General features: G+C 38.4%; 1 protein-coding gene and 1 long non-coding RNA gene across 2 annotated transcripts in view; one reads left to right on the forward strand and one right to left on the reverse strand.

Annotated features, from left to right (window-relative positions):
• Positions 1-22,138, reverse strand: part of LOC110967912 (syntaxin-1B) — a 56,245-nt gene that overhangs the window by 10,244 nt on the left and 23,863 nt on the right. Inside the window, exons 2-7 of the mRNA XM_051941415.1 lie at positions 18,513-18,587; positions 16,852-16,951; positions 10,767-10,841; positions 4,105-4,178; positions 1,696-1,804; positions 49-122 (exon numbers count right to left, since the gene is read on the reverse strand). Coding sequence (XP_051797375.1) covers positions 49-122; positions 1,696-1,804; positions 4,105-4,178; positions 10,767-10,841; positions 16,852-16,951; positions 18,513-18,587 — 507 coding nt within the window. The remainder of the gene's footprint in view (positions 1-48; positions 123-1,695; positions 1,805-4,104; positions 4,179-10,766; positions 10,842-16,851; positions 16,952-18,512; positions 18,588-22,138) is intronic.
• Positions 15,482-22,138, forward strand: part of LOC110967913 (uncharacterized) — a 35,856-nt gene continuing 29,199 nt past the window's right edge. The window contains exons 1-3 of the long non-coding RNA XR_007938797.1: positions 15,482-15,649; positions 18,143-18,244; positions 21,353-21,484. This is a non-coding gene — a long non-coding RNA (uncharacterized LOC110967913). The remainder of the gene's footprint in view (positions 15,650-18,142; positions 18,245-21,352; positions 21,485-22,138) is intronic.

Genomic DNA, 22,138 nt, shown 5'->3' on the forward strand with positions numbered 1-22,138 from the left:
ACAGGATGCAGAATGGCGCAAGTTAAAGAGTTTAGGTGCGGTGCTTACATCATCGGTGAAGACGGCCAGCTTGCCACTCTCCAACATGTCCTCTAGCTCCTCGTTGGTAGTGGTTCTTCCAGCTGCAAGTAGAGCACAGAGAGGAACGTCATTTAGAACCGAAAACACCTCAAATATCGAGTTTTACACCTGACCGGGGAATTGTACACAAGATGTGTGAAATTGTACACCTGAAATATCAAACTTTGCACCAGAAGCAGCAAATTTTACAACTGATACGTCACGTGTTACACATGAAATGTCAAGTTTTGCACCTGAAGCTGCATATCTTACACTTGATCTGTGAAGTTGCTTCAAATGTAAAGTTTTGAACACCAAGCATCGAGTTTTGTATCGAAAGCCACAAATTTTACACCCGAGGGACCATGTTTTACGCTTGAAATGTCAAGTTTTACACCAAAAGCACAAAATTTTGCACCTTACGCCTTAAGTTTTACACCTGAAGCACCAAGTTTTACACACAGAGCATAAAGTCTTCCACCTGATTTCTCAAGTTGGACTTCGAATGGGAAGTTTTAAACATAAAACATCAAGTTTTATATCTAAATCATCAAACAGACGCCATGTTTTACACTTGAAACATCAAGTTTTAAACAAAAAGCATCAAGTTTGCAATCTGAACCATAAAGTTTTACACGAAAAACATAAAATTTTGCACCTTTACCCTTAGGTTTTACACCTGAAGCATGAAGTCTTACACCTGATTTATCAAGTTGCACTTCAAACATAAAACATCAAGTTTTATATCTGAATCATTAAATTTTACACCTGCTACGTCACATTTTTCACTTGAGAAGCCAAGTTTTACATGTGAAGCATAAATTTTTACACCTGAAGCATCTTATTTTATCGCTGAAGACAGGTTTCATTAATCTGCACTGCACACAACATCAAACTGCAGTGTTCTCCGTCCACATACTTTGGGCCGCGTGGTGTATTTCCAGCAGTGTGTGAAGGTCAGCTGAGAGAAAAATAGCTGCACTCCCTCTGCAGTGTTTGCTGTGTTTATCTGTCTGCATCAGTCTGTGTTGCTGTGTATTCATATCCACTGTCTGCTGAGTGTGTTTGTGTTGTTCTGTGATGTTTATCTGCACACTGAGTCGACCTCGTTCATTATTTACAACACTGAGGTACCTGAATGCCGGCGGCTGCAGCCGAACATGGGAACATTTAGAATAACATGTGAACAGGCAGCATTAGTTTAACTACATTTCTCAGGAGTGTGTCCGCTGCAGGACCGTGTGGCTGTTTTAGGGCGTCCTCAACCTTTGTTTGGACCCTGTAGAACGTTAAACGTTCTAAAGTTCTGCTCTGGGGAAGGTAATGTCTGAATGACCCTGAAAAAATGCTGAACAGCTTCTTCTTCTCTATAACGTCACCACCAACAACGTAAAGTTCTCCTGATAATCTAACAGAACAAACCTCCAATGTTCTTTCATCCAGTAACAAAGATGGCCCAACTACTTGACTTTGTTTTGCATAAAACACACTTCAAGCACATTAAAATTATTAAATTCTGTCCGGTCTATCTGGATGACGATATGATCAGTCAAATGTCCCGACCAGTGGCTTCTGCTCTGATTAAATTGTTCAGATCGTGTAACAGCTGCTGCAGCGCTGGTCGTCGGTACTCACTGATCTCCAGCTGTCTCTGGATGCGATCCTTGCAGCGGTCGCGGTACTTGGACTGCGTGGTGTTGTACTCAGTCATCACCTCCACAAACTTGCGTGACAGCGTTGAGTGCTGCAGAAACACGAGAAGAAGAAGAAGAAAGTTTCCTATTGAATAAATCACTTTTTAAACAGGACTTTCAGTTTTGTTGCTAAACTTGTGTTGTTGGTACTTTTCTATGTGTTTCTATAGGCGTGGCTTCAATTCACTTTATCTGGGCTGTTTTATTCAGCTTCATGGTGTTGATTTATTCATTTAGTGCTTCACTGAGTAGAAATATTTAAATAAGAATTATTCCATCTCAAATCATCAGAGTCTTTCTGCTCGACCATCTATGAGTTTCTTGAAACTTTTTGTATATTTAAAACGATATCTGTGGAATTTCAGATTGATTCATTAAATACTTCCTGACACAATTAAAAGCATTTTTTTTCTCACACTGAAATCTGAGGCTCTTTGAACAACAACATCTCAGGAACTCTTAAAGATAAAAACCTGAACTTTTCTCTGTTATTTCTCATCATGTCATTGATTCAGAATCTGTAATAGTGGACAAGTAGATCAATAATTTCTGATTATGGGTGAAATATGAAAACAATTAAAGCCGTCATATAAACTTCTATCTTTGAGCTCAGCAATCAGAAGTCAGCTAGTGATGTTTTCAGAACCACGTGTAGACTCATGCCACAATAAAACTAAACTAAACACATATTTTGCACACATAATTGTTCTAAAATGTAAAGATCTGAGATGGAAACACCAAAAACTGAGCAACAGCTGTAATTACTCATTAACACTGATGCAACTTTCCAGTAATTTGGCTCCATGTGTTCACCATGAAACATCTACACCTTTATTTCTGATACCTGTGGATGTGAAGGGAGTTATTTAACCTGTGTGGTTGTGTAAGTGGCTGCTGCAGTTCTGCTCTCATCCACCAGGAGGCAGCAGACTGGTGGAGAGCAGGGGGGAGGCAGCCGCCAATGACAGAGCAGAATACTGCAGGGTCACATCACAGAGATGAGACAGGCTGCGGAGGCGAGAGGACACGAATGGCAACGAGTCACATGTTTCCTGCTCGACATGGAGTGACCACACGCTGAAGCTCTGCACATGCTCAGTGGAACAAAAATCTCAAATCCTGCAAGAATGACAAATCTTCCATCTACCAATCCAGCGGGGCTCAGATCAGAGGCCTAAAGTGTGACGGATCCCCGAAGCAGAGCCTTCATAAGAGGACGCTGTTTGTGGTTCATGTTGAAACATCAAACGACCACAAACAGACCACAGACCGACTGCAAACAGACATTAATAAGCCACTACAAGAAGCAAATCATCATGGAGGCTCAAAATAACTCAAGACAACAACATAAACCAACAAAAATGCAAAAGGAGATGCAAAATGAACACAAATTTAAATTTAATCTGCACTTTAACATGCAAAAAGAACGCAACATGTCCAGACAGACATGGAAACACACAAAATGAACACAAACTGACTTCAAAGACGCACAAAAGCTCCACGACAAGCAAAACAACACAAAAGAGATGCAAGAAAAGCAAAGACTGCAGATTGACTGCAGAGACACTGCACAGCCAAAACTGGGATACAAAAAGAACACAAAACAATTCAGAAAAACAGACAAAGATGCAAACAGATGAAACACAATCTGATTAAAACTAACTAAAGAGCCACAGCGAGGTGAAAAATGTCAACAAGGAGACATAATGTCTCAAGGCAACAGCAGGGAAACAAAAGTGACTCAAAATGAAGAGAAAAATAAGAACACCTGTGAAGCGATAAAAGGGCCACTGTGAGTAAAATTAAAATAAAAAAACTACACAAAAGGATGAGACAGACTCATAAAGATGGCAAAGAGAAGGAAACAGTGAAAAATAGATGGAAAATAAAGACAAAGAGTTCAGAAATGACTGTTAATATATAAAAAATGGTCTCTTTGAGGTGCAAAAGAAGCACAAAAAAACCCAAATGACCAAACAGACCACAAAGAATCTGAACCAAAGAAAAGAGATTCATCATGATCACAAACAGATTCAAACTGTCTTCAAAAACACAAAAGAGCCACCACTAGAAGCAGAATGTTCACATATGACCCCAAACTTTAAGACAGAAACACAAAATAACAAAAAGAAGTACACAAGGAAAAAAAAACTACACAATGACCCGACAGCGATCAGCAGACAACAAAGATTCTGAAAGCGAGAATCAACACAAATTGGTTAAAAAACACAGAAATATGGATTGTTGGTGGTCGAGTTTTGCCTCATAAATGCATCTGAGCAGGAAAATGTAAAACCCAACAACAGACTTGTTGCGTTTGATGCTGGAGGAGGATGCAGGTGAATCTGACCTGTGTCTTGCGGATCCTGAGGTCCGCTGATGATCTGTTGAGACCCTCCTCCTGCTCGATGCTCTGCTCGATTGCTGCACAAACACACAAACACCAGTGACAGTGAGTTCAAACTCAACAAATGACTTCTATTTCTCTCAGTCTCATCATGATAAACAGTCTCTAAACGTTCTGCACTTTTATCAGACACCTTCATTCACACTAAACCAAACAAAACACAGAAACAGTCAACGAGTTCAGGTTTTAAACTATTCTGATCATTTTAGACGAAATTCAGGTCACACTGGACGAGTTCTGGACAACAGTAAGGTTATATTTGACATTTTTGTCATTTTAAACACTCTTTAGTCCTTTTCCTCAAGTTTCAAGTAATTTCAGACAAATTTAGTCATGAGAAATTTTGGTCTAATTGTGAGCAATTTTTGTCATTTTGAAAGTTTTTCTTTGGATAAGTGTGAAGTCACTGGACTTTTTTTGTGGAAATTCTGAGTCATTTTGGACACATTTCAAGTAAATTTGCAGAAGTTTGGAACCATATTGGGCAATTGTTCTTTGTCATTTTAGAAAGGTTTTGCCCAACATTGGACAGGTCTACGCCATTTATCAAATGTTGAGTCATCTAGAACACATTTCAAGACATTTTTGGCGGTTTTTTTTGTCAATCTGGACAAATATGTCATTTTAGATAGACTGTGAATCACATTGGGCAAATTTCTGTTATTTCGATGTTTAGTCATTTTGAACACATTTAAAGTAATTCTGGATAATTTTCTGTCATTTGGAACAATGTTGAAGTAATTTAATCTAATTTTGACCAATTATGGGAACAATGTAGTGAATTATTGAGGCCAAATTGACATTAATTTGGATAAAACGTAAGAAACTAAAGAAGACTCCAGAGGTTTCCACCTGCTGCCTCCCACCTGTCTCCGAGGACAGATGGAGGTAAAAACCTTCCTCCTCCTCCTCATCAGCTCATCACTCATCATTCAGCCGGTGGGGGGACAGTTTAATAATGTGTGGATATTCTGGTCTGTGGACGCCCACAGAGCTGAGATCACTGCAGCTCTGCAACAAAACAGTCAGCAGGAAGCTCAGACCTTCACTTAACACCCGATAACTCCTCATGGAAATATCTCAGCACCTGGTTAATAAATACAACGGAAGGAGACTCTGACAATGTGGAGACTGAAATCACTGAATTCATTAATATGAATGGCAGGTTTGGACACTGAACACTTGCCTTGGAGGAAAAAAATAATCATAAATAATTTTATTATGTAATTCAACATTTCTTAACTGCTCAGCGGTGTGGTGGTTAGCACTTTCGCCTTGCAGCAAGAAGATCCCTGGTTCAAATCCCGGGGTGGACCTGGGATCTTTCTGCATGGAGTTTGCATGTTCTCCCTGTGCATGCGTGGGTTTTCTCCAGGTACTCCGGCTTCCTCCCACAGTCCAAAAACATGCTGAGGTTAATTGATAACTCTAAATTGCCCGTAGGTGTGAATGTGAGTGTGATTGTTTGTCTGTGTATGTAGCCCTGTGACAGACTGGTGACCTGTCCAGGGTGTCCCCTGCCTTCGCCTGAGTCAGCTGGGATAGACTCCAGCACCCCCCGCGACCCTCGTGAGGATAAAGCGGTGTATAGAGGATGGATGGATGGACATTTCTTAACACTTCAACACTTTTTGTTGCTTTGACAATTAGGTCTATTTTGGTGGTGATAAAAAAAATACTAAATCAACGTCCACATGATGCACCATAAAACCAGAGGACACGTCTGATTTAAACTACACAGCACCTCTTACAAACTTCATATTTCACATATTGATTGTTTATAAGTTGCTAATAATTCTGAAATGTGTTTGTATAATGCAGAATGTAGTTCTGTATGAATGTGAATGTAGTCGATGGGTAACTTGTTCACATGGAAATGAACTGTAAGTGCAGTAGAGGCCTCCACGCACCAGGGGGCACTCCAGTAAATGTATGTACTTTATAAATTGCATTAATATTATGTATGCTTTAATTTGTGAACAGGTGCTTTTATGCTTCCGTTATCAATGTTTCATTATCTGCTGACTATTTTAATTAATTGATAATTTGGCTTGTCAAAGTGTATAAAAAAGTGAGAAACGCTGACGCAGTGACCCAGAATCCACAGTTACACCTCCACCTCCAGAACCACCTGGAACCACGAAATGTTTATTCAAACAGATGCCAGTTAGTTTTCTGTCAATCAACATAACGATTAAAAGTCCTCAAATATAAGTATTTATGCAAATGTGATTTCTAGAAAAAAAAATCTAGTAAAATAGTTTCACTGAGATTTTTTTGGCATTTAGTTCATATTATCTGTTGTTTTAATAAACAGATAATTGTTTTAAATTGGTGTGTGGATGATGGCATCTGTTACAGCATGCTGCTTATTAATTTGAACAAAACTCATATAAAACAAGTCCAGCTCTCAGAATTGTTAACATTTTGAAAGCTACAAGTACATGAGATCTGAATTTGAGCTGCTGATGTTTTGTAAATTTGCTTTTTCCAGCATGTGGACATTAAATGTCATTAATAGGAAATATAGACGTGAATTTAAGGAGTTTTTCCATTCAGTTTTTATTGGATTCATGGAAAAACAAAGAGCAAATTATTGTTATTCAAGAAAATTGTGTGCCAGTATTGCACATTTTTTAATGTAGACAAATGAACTAAATAACTTATGCTTATAAAGTTAACACTGTAGTTTATTTACCATGAAGCCCGTAGGATTACCATGACGTAGATGACGATGATGATGATCTTTACAGGCACTGTTTGTCATGCAGTCCTGCTACGTAGCTCTTTTGATGACTGCTAGTAGCGCAGATACAGTATGACCATGCTGATTAAATAGACCTGATTAGATCGTCTTCATGCTTTTTAAACATCTAAAGATACAGTAGAAAGGAAGCACATACAGAAACCCTCAAGGATTTTAGGATCACTATCTGCTTGTTTTGCTTTAATTCTGGTGGGCTACTCCATTTAAAGTGTGAATAGTGTGTAATGAGCCCAGCCGCCTGCAGGGGGCGTCGATGAGAACATAGCCCTTCAGTTTAGCTGCAGGTGAAGTCCTATGAGGTCAGACAGACTCAGATCTGAGTGTTACAGACAAACTGAATATCACAGCTGATAATTAACTCATCAGCTGTGACTCTGTGTGTGTGTGTGTGTGTGTGTGTCAGGGGGAGGCGCCATGGTAACCGGCTGCAGGTCTGTTCTGGTGTCATGTGACTGTGATGTCGGTGTGTCTCCAGTGTTTGATGAGACGAACTGAAATGCTTACATAATGTTTTCCACTGTGTGTGTGTTCTTGTTTTACCGACGTTCAGGGGACCTCTGTCAGTTTGGTGCCAAATCAGGGACCAAGTCGTGCCCCCGTAAAGCAGGTCGCTAAGTCTGGAGGTGAAGACCTGGTTTGGGGTGAGGATGGGGTTAAGGTAACATTCCAGAGAATGAGTGAAAGCCAATGTCGTGTCCTCTGAAGTGCAGGAGACATGAGAGCGAGTGTTTGCTGGCTCGTGGCCCAGCTGCTCGCTGCTGGATCCGCCATGACTCAGCAATATCACACAGCACTGATGGTGTGTGTGCGACAGTGAGATGAAAACTGGGTGAGTAAGCAACAGATTGCGAGTCCTCGTGTGTCTGTTTGAGGACGTCTTAGCATCTTTAGCATGTTTATTTGTTCTTACGTAAAACTCTGTCCTGACCACAGCTGAGCCCCAGAAATATAATGTAAAGACATGATGTATTCAAGGAAGTATTGTCCTCCTGGTAGCACTGTTTGCCCTGTTCCGTATTTTTGTATTTTTAGAATCGGTGTAAATAGCAGGTCGAGAGTCATTTTTGACAGGGTTTTGCGTCTCACTAGACAAGCAGAGAATCCATTTAGATCTTATCAGTTTCCACAAAGATCATGAGAATAAATTCACCACTAAAGAGTGACATCAGAGAACCATTAAATATGTCAAACAGGCCTCAGTAGAATAATCCAACTATCCCAAAAGAGCTACGGATTTGGTTTGGTTCATATTTAAATTACGCCTACAGTGGAGCCTGAAAATTAAAAATATATTCTATATTGAGAACCTTTTTGAAACTGCAGAACTCGGTCCTACTTATTATTCTATCTACCAATATTTTATTCTTGTGATGCACCCTGTCAAACCTGCTCCATCAGTTATTAAAGGTCAATAAATAATAATTACTGTAATTATTGTGACCAGGTATTCCATATTAAAGTATTCTACATGTTTAGTTTTCTAAAAGTGTGACATGCAGCTACATGTGGTTCAGAAGATCACTAGATGACGCTTTATCTTTAAAGCTCGTGTCCGGAGTTTGAATCGCAGCGTCTCCCAAAACACTGTTGGTCCCTCCCTCTGATTTCACCCCTTTATTTGTGCACGCGCGCAGTACATGAGAGAAGTGCCCGGAGTGCTGCAGCATCTTGCCTGTTTTGCTGTTTTCCACTCTTCTACATTTAGTACATTCAGTAAATAATAAAGGAATTATGTTAGAATGCTGTATTGAGTCTAACTTGTCCTAATACCAAAATAACATGAATCTGCTAGGACGAACGAGTAAAGTTTCAATATGTGATTACACTCGTGTATCCCTCTCGATGACGTAGTTTATCAAACTTAGTGCATTTACGCGTGTATATGTGTTACATTGTTTATTTATTTCTATCTATAGTTCAGAATTGCATGACTCCTCTGACGAAGAGTATGTCCCAGACGCCCCAACATCTTCCTCCAGAGGTCGGGCATCTAAACGAAGCCGTCAGGCGGGCTATGGAGGCCGTGGTCGGGGAGCGACGCGAGCACCCCGAGCCAAAAAACGTCCTGCAGTCTCTTGGCCTGACAAGCCGTGGGATTGGTAACTTTTCTGGAAGTTGCTGATCCCTGATGCTCTCTCCTCCACAAGCAAAACAAATGTGCTCGTGGTTGCGTAGTGCGTAGCTCGCCCACCTCTGCATGGGCTTGCTTGCTGTGCGCGTAACCGTTGATTGACAGCATGACAAAGCTGAAGCTCGAACTTGATTAGTCGGCAGCGACCGGCGCTTTTTGGAATAACATGGGGGTCTATGAGAGGAAGGCGGAGCTCTGGAATAAATTTTCATATCGCGTCATACTAATATTATATTATAGTATCGAACTAGACTAACACATTTAAGCTTTGTTAAATAATGATACATAAATTGAAAACAAACGGAAACTCCGGACACGAGCTTTAATAGTTCCTCAAATATTGTTGTTCAAACAGACTGAAATTTGAATGTGAGAAAAAAAACCCTGCTGAAAGGGAGATGAAGGACAGTTTAAAAAATGAAATAATCACAGGAAATAATTCATATATCAATGAAAAATTTCACAGTTATTGTTATAAATGTTCATATTTTATAAAAACATAGAACAGATCTGGCAAATGAAGAGAAAATCGTTGTAAAAGTTTTATAACTTGAGATGGAACGATTTTGTATGATGTTTTATTGTCTTTGATGAGAGACTTTTGAACATTGTTTAAACGTTTTAGCTGCTGGAGGCGGAGCCTAAACCAGAGGACGTCCAATCCACAGTCAGCGATGCTGAGTGTGTGTGTATAGCAGTGGTCGTTGCCTTGTGGTGATTCCAGTTTTAGTTTCATCTTCAGCATCAGACTGAATATACAGTCTCTGTCTGTTTTACACACATATCAACATGTTGCATGTGTGTGTGTTACAGTGTGTGTGTGTGTGTGTGTGTGTGTGTGTGTGTGTGTGTGTGTGTGTGTGTGTGTGTGTGTGTGTGTGTGGTCCAACCTCAGGCTCTTCACATTAACGCAGTGATGTCCTTGAACCCAGAGCATGAACCGACTCAGTGTGTTTCTGGTAGCTCGAAGCTCATTGGCCGGATTCATTCTGTGTGTTTCTACGTGTGTGTGTTTCTGTGTGTGTTTCTATGTGATTGTTTCTATATGTTTGAGTTTCTGTGTGTGTGCGTGTGTTTCTGTATATTTTTTCTATGTTTCTATGTGTGTGTTTTTGTGTTTCTATGTGTGTGTTTCTCTATGTGTGTTTCTTAGTGTTTCTGTGTGTGTTTCTATATGTGCTTGTGTGTGTGTTTCTATGTGTGTGTTTGTTTTGCAGTGATTACAGTTTGATAAATCGCTGCTCCTGTTTGTGAATATTTCCTGCTGCTGAAGGTCGAGCTGCTCTCTGATCCAGTGAAATGCCGTAAACGTTCTAATAAAGCTGCATAATAAAATAAAACCGTCAGCGTCTGAAAGAAAGCAGCTCATCACACCTGTCCTCCTGCTGCATCTTCATTCTATTTTCACATTAAAGCTCCAGGATCTCAACATGCAGCTCAAAGTCTCATATTTCTGAAAAACTTGATTTAGATCTCAGTTGTTGAGTAAAGACGTGAATTTTAAGGAAACTTCCAGGTTTGAAAATATTCATCGTATGAAGGTGAAGCTTAGAAAGTTGTTCTGAGGTCAGATTTGGTTGTTTGCTGCTGCTCTTTGATGGTTTCAGTGTTAAAATGTTGAGTATTTTGGTCGACTCTTTTGTAATTTGCTGTTTGAATGAAGCAGATTCCTAATAAAGCTGCAGGCTCCATCGTCCCTTAACATACCTTTTAATTTTGAGCGAACTTTATTGGCTGTCTTCTTGATGTCAGCTGTGAGATCCTCCAACTCCTGCTTGGTCTCTGCAAACAGAAACACATCAATAATAATATTAATAATCAGGTTTCTCTTTTAGAACATTGTTTCAAACCAGCTGTGTGTTTCAGAAAATGACATTCTGGTGGAAAAAAGTGAATTTTTTTGTAAAATATTATGTCTGACTTCTTCTCCAGTAAAAGTACTAATACCACACTGAAATTACTCCAGGAAATGAACTAAATAATTAATTTAGACAGGTCAATATGATGCTGAAGGAGGAAGAAGAGGAGGAGGAAGAGGGAGAGGAGGTGCAACAGTAGCAGCATCACATCATGTCAGCCATATTGGGGAAGACCGACTGCAGCAGTCAGATTTACGAGTGCTGCAGAGCAGTTCAGCCTGTGACTCACCCTGATCTCCATCTGACCGCCTGCCTTCACTCCTGCAGCTCAGTTAGCACATGATGCTAAAGCTAAATGATATCTCAGTAAAGACTCCTACAGCTCAGTTTGCATGTGATGCTAAGCTAAATCAGTATCTCTGTGGAGACATTCTGAAACTGCAGCAGTTGAGTTAGCATGTGATGCTAAAGCTAAGTGATATCTCAATCGATAGTCCTGCACATCAGTTAGCATGAGATGCTAAAGCTCAGTCATATTCCTTTGGAGATGTTCTAAAACACATGATGCTAAAGCTAAGTGATATCTCAGTAAAGATTCCTACAGCTCAGTTAGCATGTGATGCTAAGGCTAAGTGATATCTCAATCGAGAGTCCTGCAGATCAGTTAGCATGAGATGCTGAAGCTCAGTCAGACAGTTGAAGGTGTTGAAATAATTGACTGTCCTGACTGGTTCCTATTAACAAATGAAACTTAGTTAATGAGGCTGATGAGTAGCACACACATAGTCAGTGTGTGTTTGTGTGTGTTCTATTGTGTATTGATCAGCAGGTGAAACATGCTGATCAGTTTCACATCAACAACAGCGGTTTCTGATCAAACAAATCAATGAATCTATAAACCAGGAAGTGACACCTGGTTATTGTCCTTCTAGATAAATTTGGAGCAAATTATTGATTCGTTTGTCATGTTAGCGAACCACAGAAGAAGAATCAAATATCTGATATCAATTAATTTCTACCTTGAAGATTAAATCTGTACATTACTGTGCTCTAATGAAACCTCGTATCTCCGGCTGCAGAGAGGAAGTGACATCGAAGGTGTTGGTCTTGTGACGTCGGTCAGACCTTCATGAATGGCAGAACTACATCTGTACTCGTCTGCTCTCACTACAACTCCCATCATGCATTATTCAGGCAGAAACACTGAAATGCATTTTGCATGACGGCGCTGGCAGCTGAGCGCGAGCTGACCCAGAACCGAGCAGAGAAGAAGAAACGAGGCGACATGTTTTCACCGGGAGGAAGAAGAAGAGTCCCAACGTCCAATCACATCTGCGGCACGTTTGTCCGTCCGCTGCTCTGACATCATCGTCTGACATCACGTGACTGTTTGAGGCTGAATCTCACCTGATGATGAATCTGAAGCTTTTTGTCTCTTCCTAAATATTAAACGCTCAACGAAAAGATGTTTAATTTTGTGGATCAAAGAAATAAACTGCAAAAAATATTAACGTTTTGGAACAGAAAAAAATAAATCTGCAACAGAAAATAATCATCTAATAAAAAATAATTTTTATTGATTAAATAGATTTTCTTGCCTTAATTTTAATGCATTTTTTGAATCATTTTTATAAATTTATCGACAGTATTAAATTTGAATTTACCTCCAGTTCCATCTATTAAAAAAATAGCAAATATTTGTGCATATTCAAGTACAAATACATTTTCTAGCCTTAATTTTACATAAAATTGTGTGTATTTTTTGGCGTTTTTGCTGTTTATGGAAGGACATTTACATTTAAAAATGCTTAAAAAAACTAATTAAAAACTATACATATATACTTTTAAAAAGCCACAGATAAATGGAACAATAAATGAAATATACAAAGATCTAATGTCACAATATTGTACATTGATGAAGGCACATTAACATTTTGGTTGTGAAAATTAGTAATTAATTATTGTCTGTTATTTAATAAACTAATCCAAGTAAACGTGACAGAATTAGTGCTTACAGTATTTAGCTGAAATTTAGCAGTTTTATTTATGAAATAAAAAGAAGATATTAGTGAAGAAGTCAAGAAATTTAGGTTTCTTGTAAAAAATAAATACATTAATTAATATTTATGTACAGAAAAACGTCCATCTATTAAATAAAAAGCTAATATTTGTGAAGTTAGGATCAGTTTGCAAAAGTGTTATATGTTAAAAATGTAACTTATATTGCGTTAGATATATAAATCCACCGTCTGTTTCCGTAGCTTTAATAGTTTCTTGTGAGCGTATTTGAAAGTTATGGAAAAAAGTTGAAATATAAAACAGAAAAATTTGGTAAAAAAATATTTTTGTGAGAAAACAAAACAGATTTTCATAACTTGTATGAAACTGAATGAAGAATGAATTTCTTATTTCAAAAACAAAAATAATGAAATGAAAGAATAAACACATACAACACAGAACACAACTATAATCTACTTTAAATAAAATGCAGCAAAATAAGTGAAGCCATTTCAGTTGCTGTTAAACACAGAACTGTGATATTCTAAATGTTTTCTACTTGAACTTACAGAGAAGCAGCTGAGGATCGTCGCAGGTTTACGTCATGCAGATTAAACAGGCGGCAGAAAAAACACAGAGGAAAAGAAAGAAAACAGGAAGGAAAAGATGGACAACAGAAAACAAAAACATCATTTATCATCATGCAGAAACAGCAACATGCAGAACAAACAGGAAGTCAAATAAAAAGACACAAACAGGTAAAAGCGCTTGGCAGCTAAACAAACTGCTCAAATCATCAGAAATCAAGCACTGAAGCAAAGTGTTGATTTCATGTTTATACAGTATACAAAATAAATATTAAAAAGAAACTGGTCTTTTTAAAAATAATTTCTTGACTGACGGTTGCAATGAAACAACCACAAAGAGATGCAAAACGATGACATAAAGACTTGTAGAAATAGAATTATAATCTCAGCAGAGACACAAAACTACCACAAAGAGACACAAAATTACCACAAACACCAAATAAACTACGACAAAAAGACACAAATAGACACAACACTACGACAGAGACACCAAAACTACTATAAAGAGAGACAAAACTACCTCAAAGACACAAAATCTACGATAGAGACACAAAATTACCACAAAGACACAAAAACTACAACAAAGAGACACAAAACTGCTATAAAAAAATCGGAATTGCTACAGAAATGACTCACAGGAGCTTCTTTGGTTCTGATTTTAGATTATGGATTCCAGATAATAGACTATGGACTATAGATAATAGATTATGGATTATTGATCAGAGGTGATTGGCAGTGAGGTTCTGTTTTTTTTTATATTATAGATTTTTGATCAGATCTGATTGGTGCTGAACTTCTCCGTCCTGCTGCACCTGAACATCTGCAGCTCTGTCGGCTCCAGACTCTGACAGCTGATTGGCCGGCGGCCCGAGTGCTGACACTGAGTCACTGCTGAGTCACGGCGTGATGAGGCTGTGATTCGGCCTCGGAGTTGCTCTCTGGCCGCCCGCCAGCAGGATCACATTTCACTGTGAGCTCTGGGTCGACCGACTGCAGCTCCGTGACACCGATCATCGCTTCGGCCTGATCCAGTCTGACTGCAGCAGGCGGAGGGATATGCCGCTGCTAACAGGAAGTAGTCCCACAGTGACCTGATGTTCAGGTTAAACACCTGAGAGCAGAAGCTGAGGAGGATTTATCAGCATCTGCTCCAGGTAATCACAGTCCTCCATTTTTGTAGTCATTTTAGGTCTTGTGTTAGGTTTTTGTAGTAGTTTTGTGACTCTTTGTAGTAGTTTTGTGTCTGTTTGTACTAGTTTTGTGTATCTTCGTGGTAATGTTATGCCTCTTCGTGGTATTTCTGTGTCTCTTTGTGGTAGATTTGTGTCTATTCATGGTAGTTTGTATCTATTTGTGGTAGTTTTGTGTCTCTTTGTAGTAGTTTTGTGCCTTTTTGTAGTAGCTGTGTGCCTCTTTGTAGTAGCTTTGTGTCTCTGTGGGAATGTTGTGTCTCTTTTTTAATTTTGCTTTGTGTCTCTCAGTGGAGTTTTTTGCTTTGTTGTAGTAATTTTGTGGTTGTTTTTCAACGCATTGTCATGCTTTTGTATCCCTTTCCAATTGCTATTCGCTTATTAGTTGTTTTGCATATTTTGTGGTCATTTTGTGTCTCTTTGCAGCATTTATGTCCTTTTATGTTGTCATTTTGTCTGTGGTGGTTATTTTGTGTCCGTTTTTAGTTGTTCTGTGCCTGTTTGAAGTAGTTGTGCAACCCTTTGTAGTAGTTTCATGTCTCATTGTGGATTTTGTTGACTTGTGGTCATTTTTCATCATACTGTAGTTGCTTTGTGTCTCTTTTTGCTCATTTTGTGTCTCTTAGAAGTAGTTTTTCATCAAGTTCTACTTGTTTTTTGTCTCTTTGTGGTTATTTTGCGTCCCTTTTTTAGATTATTTTTACACCTGTTTGTAGTTGTGTGCCTGTTTGCGTGATGGATTTGGGTTTTAGTTTCTGGCTTTGGTTTGTAATTCATTCCTGTGTTGTCATTTTCTGTGTCTGACTGTCCCCTTTCTGTTACTTCCTGTTCTACTTTGAAAGTGCTTTTACTTCTGGTCTTTGAGGTTGTTTTCCCTCCTTTTGGTTGTTTGTCCTCCTCAGTTTCACCTGAGTCCAGTTTTCTACCTGTTTGTGCTGCCTGCTTCTGCTCACCAGGTTTGTGTTTTTCACCTTTTTATGGATGTTCACTGGATCACTGCTAGTAGTTTTGAATCTCTTTGTGTTAGTGTTGGGCCTCTTTGTAGTACTTTGTGTCCCTCACTGCTTGGTTTGTGTCCTTTTACAGTATTTTGTGTCTGTTTCTAGCAGTGTTGAGCTGTTTATGGTAGGAGTGTGTTTGTAGTAGTTAGTGTTTGTTTGTAGTAGTGGTGTGTCTGTTTGTAGTAGTTATGACCTTGTTAATAGTAGTTTTTTGTATCTTTCTGTTTGTTTTGAGCCTGTTTGTAGTCGATTTGTTCTTCTTTATAGTAGTGTTGTCTGTTAACAGTAGTTTGTGTTTTTGTTATACTTTGTGTCTCTTTGCAGTAGTTTTGTGTTTCTTTGTAGTAGTTTTGAGCTATTTCGTAGTAGTTTTGTTGTGTATCTCCTCTCTCTGTATTCTGGTGCAGGAAGATTCAAACACACCTGTAGTTCTTCAAAATAAAAGCCCCTGCTGGTGAATGTGATCAGAACAGTAAAATAAAAAGATAAACTTCTACCAAACTCCGACTGGTCGCTGAGGGATGTTTTTATCTTCTTTCTGTTTGTTTGTTTGTTTGAATCTTTGGCCTGCAGCAGCGTTTAAAGCTCAACTGGTTCGGTCCCTGATGAGCTGCTAAAATACACAAAACTATCAACACACAGGGGACACAACAACACTCTCACTGCTGAGCTTTACTAGAACCATCATCAGAACCACTGCAGCTGTGGTTGTGTGTCTCCCAGTGGTTGTTTTCATGGCATTGTGTAAGTTTTGTATCTTTTTGTGGATGCTTTGTGACTCGATCTCCTCTGGAAAACGCTTTCTGATTGTTGTTGTAGAACGTTCTCCCATCGGTGTCGTGGAATGCTCTGAGAACGTTCTGTAACGTTCCTTCAACAATGAGGCTAAATGTTCCACCGCAGCTCTGTTCTCCAACACCCCACCTTCACGTTCTTTGGAGAACGTTCAGGAAACCTTTTCACAAATGAAAACTTTCTTTGTTCTGCTTCAGCGAGTGTCAGGTGACCAACAACATGTCTGGACTGCTGTGTGTTTGTGTAACATTAGAGATCTGATCCGATGAACTTTATTGATCCCTCTCCGGGAAAGTTGCATTTTTCAGCAGCTGGATGAAAACAAGACATGTTGTATTGTGTGTCTGTTTGTGTGTTCTTACTTTCGTCAGGGTTGGGTGCGGCCAGAATGGCGCTGTGCTGCTTCTTGACCTGCTCCACGTCCTCCGACAGCTTTTCTATACAGCCTCTGATCTCCTCCACCTGAACACAACAACACAAAGTTTAACACTACAGGAACATGACCGATCACAACTCAGTTTTACCAACATTACATCAGTAAAATCACAGACTGTTCCGTGGAGGTTTTGTCTCTTAGTAGTTGCTTACATCTTTTCAGAATTATTCTACAATTCTACAATTTCATTTAGCAGACGCTTTTGTCCGAAGCAACGTACAACACAAGCAAGAATTCAGACATAAGGAAAAACCAGTAGTAAGTGCAAAAGTGCTTCAAGTGTGATTGGTCAAAGGTGTTGCCATCAAGTTGCAGAAGAATTGCCAACCCCCCCCCCCCCCTTTTTTTTTTTTCAACAAAAAATTATTCGTATCTTTTGTGACTTGGAGTCCTATTGTAGTCATTTAATGTCTGCTTTTGGTTGTTTTGCATCTCTCTAGTTGTTTTGCCTGTTTGTAATTGTTTGTCATTTCTTTTTAGTTGTCTTGCACCTATTGGTAGTCGTTTTGTGTCTTCGTAGTTTTTTGTATCTCTCTGTGGTTGTGTTGCGTCTTTGCAGCTGTGTTGTGTCTTTTTGTAGTTGTTTTGCCTCTGGTTGTAGTTGTTTTGCATCTCTTTGTAGTTGTTTTGCATCTCTTATAATTGCTTTGGTTCTCTTTGTAGTTGTTTTGATCTTTTTGTAATTTTTTGTGTCTCTGTGGTTGTTTTGCGCCTCTTTATAGTTGTTTTGCATGTCTTATAATTGCTTTGGTTCTCTCTGAAATTGTTTTGCGTTTCTTTGTAGGTGTTTTGTGTCTCTGTGGTTGTTTTGACTCTTTTTGTGATTGTTTTGTGTTAATTTGTGACTCCTTGTGGTCATTTTAAGTCTACTTGTGGTTGTTTTGTGTCTTTTTGTAGAACTCTTGCATCTGTGTGTAGCTGATGTGTGTGTTTTTAGTCATTTTGGTTGTCTATGTGGTGATTTTGTTTCTCTGGTTATTTTGTATCTCTGTCATAGCTTTGGGTCTTTTTGTTGTTTTGCGTGTCTTTGTGGTCATTTTTGCCTCTTTGCAGTTGCTTTAAGTCTCTTGAAGCATTTTTTGGTCTGTGTGAGGTCACTTCCTGTCTCTTGGTGTCTCATTAATGTTACAGAACTTAAGATTTTTTTTGTCCTAAATCAGAACGTCTCTGATGAATGTCACAGCTGATGGAGGTCTACGTGTGTGTTTGTGTTTCAGATGACTGCAGCTCTCTGTTCTCCCACCACAGAAGAAGAACCAGTACTGCTATTGATCGCTGCTGTCAGCATCCGATCATCTAATCAGCTGTGAACTGATCAGGTGAGTCTGTTATGCAGTTACTCAGTTACAGTAAACACATTCTGAAGGAAACGCCAAATATCTGATGGATTTTAGCTTCTAAGAGTTCAGAGTTTGTTGATTGTGCTTCCTTGAAATCACCAGAATATGAAGATGTCTGAGTTTTAGACATAAAAAGACATTTGACGATGTTTTAAATGCATCACAACCTATAATAAAAGTAGCACAGTCTGGGAAAGGAGGCTAATTTCTGTTTTAAATGTAATTCAATGAGGATATAAACACTCACCTGCTCGAAGAACTCATCCATGAAGTGGTCCCTGTCCACCTGCACCACCTCCTCATCATCGTCGCTGTCCTTAGCCTGCACACAGGAAACAGCAACTTTAAAAGAGGCTTTCATTTTGATGCTCCACAACTCTGCAGCCACATCGAGTTTGATGCATCAAGTGTCCACAGTCACTTGTTGCTTTGTAGTCGCTTAATGTCTGTTTGTAGTTGATTTCCATCTCTTTGTAGTCACTATATGTCTCTTTGTAGTCTTTTATGGCTTTTTATGGTCACTTTATGTCTCTTTGTAGTTGGTTTTTGTCTCGCTGTAGTCAGTTTGCACTTCTTTGTAGTCATTTATGTTTTGTTGTAGTCTGTTTATATCTCGTTGCAGTCACTTTGCGTCTCTTTGTAGTCAGTTTCCGTCTCTTTGTAGTCTTTTATGGCTTTTTATAGTCGCTTAATGCCTCTTTGTAGTCAGTTTGCATATCTTTGTAGTCACTTTATCACCTTAAGACATAGAAAAGAAGCAAATGACCAAAGTTAAGAGGCTGGAAGCAGCAAAATGTTGTTACTCTCATACAAGAACACAATTTTATTTGTAATTAACCTCAATAAACAAGAGACGACAGCAACCTAAATTCTTTTCAGACTTCTCATGGCTCTGCTTCCTTAAAAAAATGCCATTAACAACATTTTAAAAAACAGAAATCTGCACAAAACACGTCTTTAACATGTCTTTGATTCTATGTTGTTTCAGTTTCCATTTACAATGAATGGATTTCTGTTATTGTTCTGAGATGTGTGTTTTAATGTGTGTCCCAATACACAGTATTTTAAATATAGTATTGCAAAAGTACCAACATGTTCTACCACAAATACTCGGATTTTGCAGTAAACTTGCTTTTTCTGATGACATGTTATGATGAAATATTAAGATGAAGTACTATAAGTATTATGATGAAGCATTCTAATGAAGTGTTACGATGAGGTATTCTGGTGACATATTGTGATGAAGTATTATGATGCAGTAGTATTACAAAGTGTTATGATGAAGTATTCTGGTGATGTTTTACGATGAAGTATTAAAATGAGATACTATGATGAAGTATTATGATGCAGTATTCTGCTGAATTTTTCTGGTGACATATTATGATGAGATACTATGATGCAGGGTTCTGATGGAGTATTACGATTAAGCATTCTGATGAAGTACTATGATGAAGTACTCTGTCACAGCTACGATACTGCATGAACAGAGTACTTTGTGAGATCGAATCAGAGCGCAGGTGAGCGCTGGGGGATTGTGGGTCTTGGAGTCCAAAATGAACAAATCAACTTTATATGTTAAATGACTGAAAAACAACCTGAGATTAGATGATAATTTGAGATAAAATTAATTAAAGCTTTCGCTTCACTGACAGAGAGACCATATAAAAAAGTTTTAAAAAATCTGCTAATGTCTTTCCTGAAAACTGACAAACTACATCCTATTTATCAAATCATTCGGTGTTCTAATATTGGCATCAAAACTTATTGAACTGATCAGTTTCTCCTTCATCCAACACGACACACAAAACCAACACACACGAATACTAAACACACACAGAAATGCATAAAAAACACACAAGCATACGTAGAACACACAATAAAACACAAAAACACTCTACTCCAAATAAACTTTGCCGTAATATATTAAAAAGTCAATTTCTAACTTATAATCTTCAGATTATCTGTGTTAGAATCCAGTTTAATGAAGCAAAAAAAAAAAAAAAAACAACAACACAAGTTTCTTGGCTTCAATTTGTTTCATGTTGCTGTTTGTGATTTCCAAGTGTTTAATTGTTAATTAGCTGTTGCTGTTTGAGGCTTTAATGGACTTTAAAGTTATCACTTTGATTTCTGGAGGTTTTTCATTAATTCTGTCAAGTTAAACATCACAAACTGCACATGGTCTGCCCTACATTACCCATGATCCTCTGGTGCCACTCTGACTACATTACCCATGATCCTCTGGTGCCACTCTGACTACATTACCCATGATCCTCTGGTGCCACTCTGACTACATTACCCATCTCTGCTCAGGTCAGAGAAGCTGCAAGTTAAAAAACTAAATCCTGACAACAGCTTCTTACAGCTCTCTATTTGAACATTTGCTACTGAAATGCATCATGGGAGTCGTAGTTAAACACTACATCAGCTGATCAGGTGTGTGTCTCCAGGTGTTTCAGCGTCTCACTGTGAAGTGATGGTGATGATGTCAGGTACACAACAACAGACCGAGGCGACAGTGTCACACAAAGACACAAAAACACACATTTGCTTGTGTTGTTTGTTTCCCTACAAAGAGTCACTAAGCATGATGGGAAACACTGCTGCTCTCAGGTGATAAGATCCTCCACCAATCAGCTGCTGGCATCGACAAAAGAAACACACAAAGACTCACAAACGTACACAGACACACACCTGTCAGAGCTTGTAAAGATGGAGCAGAGCAGCAGGGGCTGATGGGAAATATTTCAGCAACACAATGACGAATAGCATCACAGTTACAGTATTTAAAGTACTGCTGAGTATCAGTTACAGTATTTAAAGTACTGCTGAGTATCAGTTACAGTATTTAAAGTACTGCTGGGTATTGGTTGCAGTACTCAATGATCGGCTGACTGGATAAAACTTAACTTTATTTTCGGTTTCACTTTGATATAAAACTGATTTCCCAGATTAAAACTTTATTTTCCTGATGCTCAAATCAGAAGATTTGACATTTTAAAGATATTTTTAGTCTAAAATCTGCTTCATGATTCATCCAGAGCGTCTTTCTCTTTTCATGAATCCGATTTTATTTGTGTGTTTCAGGTTTGTTGAGCGTCTGAGTCGAGTCCCTGAAGGCATCGCAGAGACAGCAGAGGACTCGTCGACCTTCACTGATCTGATCTGTGAGACGTCCAGGAGATAGACAGAGCCGCCAGACAGCCGATGCAGCTGCACGTGAGTCAAGTAGCATCAAATACGTGAACAAGATCCACTAAAACCTGAAAAAATACAGTAAAATCAACTCAACTAAGTGAAATGAAAAGAAATAATATAGAAATGAAAATTCAAATTAAAGTAAACTAAAATGAATGTAACAAAATAATAATAATAAATGTAAATTCACTTAAAATCAAACAAAAAATAAATCTAAAATTAAAAACAAACAAAATGAATATACATAAAAACCAATACAAAATTATACATGTATTAAATACAACTACACACGTGGACAAAATTGTTGGTACCCCTCAGTTAAAGAAGGAAAAACCCACAATTCTCACTGAAATCACTTGAAACTGACAAAAGTAACAATAAATAAAAATTTATTGAAAATTAAATAATCAAAAACAGCCATTACTTTTGAATTGTTGATTAACATAATTATTTAAAAAAACAAACTAATGAAACAGGCCTGGACAAAAATGATGGTACCTCTATAAAAGATTGAAAACTATTTGACCAGAGTGACATGATTAACTCAGGTGTGTCATTTAATTGACATCACAGGTGTTTCCAAACTCATAATCAGTCAGTCTGCCTATTTAAAGGGAGACAAGTAGTCACCCTGCTGTTTGGTGAAAAGGTGTGTACCACACTGAACATGGACTA

The sequence above is a fragment of the Acanthochromis polyacanthus genome, chromosome 21, assembly GCF_021347895.1.
Source record: "Acanthochromis polyacanthus isolate Apoly-LR-REF ecotype Palm Island chromosome 21, KAUST_Apoly_ChrSc, whole genome shotgun sequence".
NCBI classification, from domain to species: domain Eukaryota; kingdom Metazoa; phylum Chordata; class Actinopteri; family Pomacentridae; genus Acanthochromis; species Acanthochromis polyacanthus.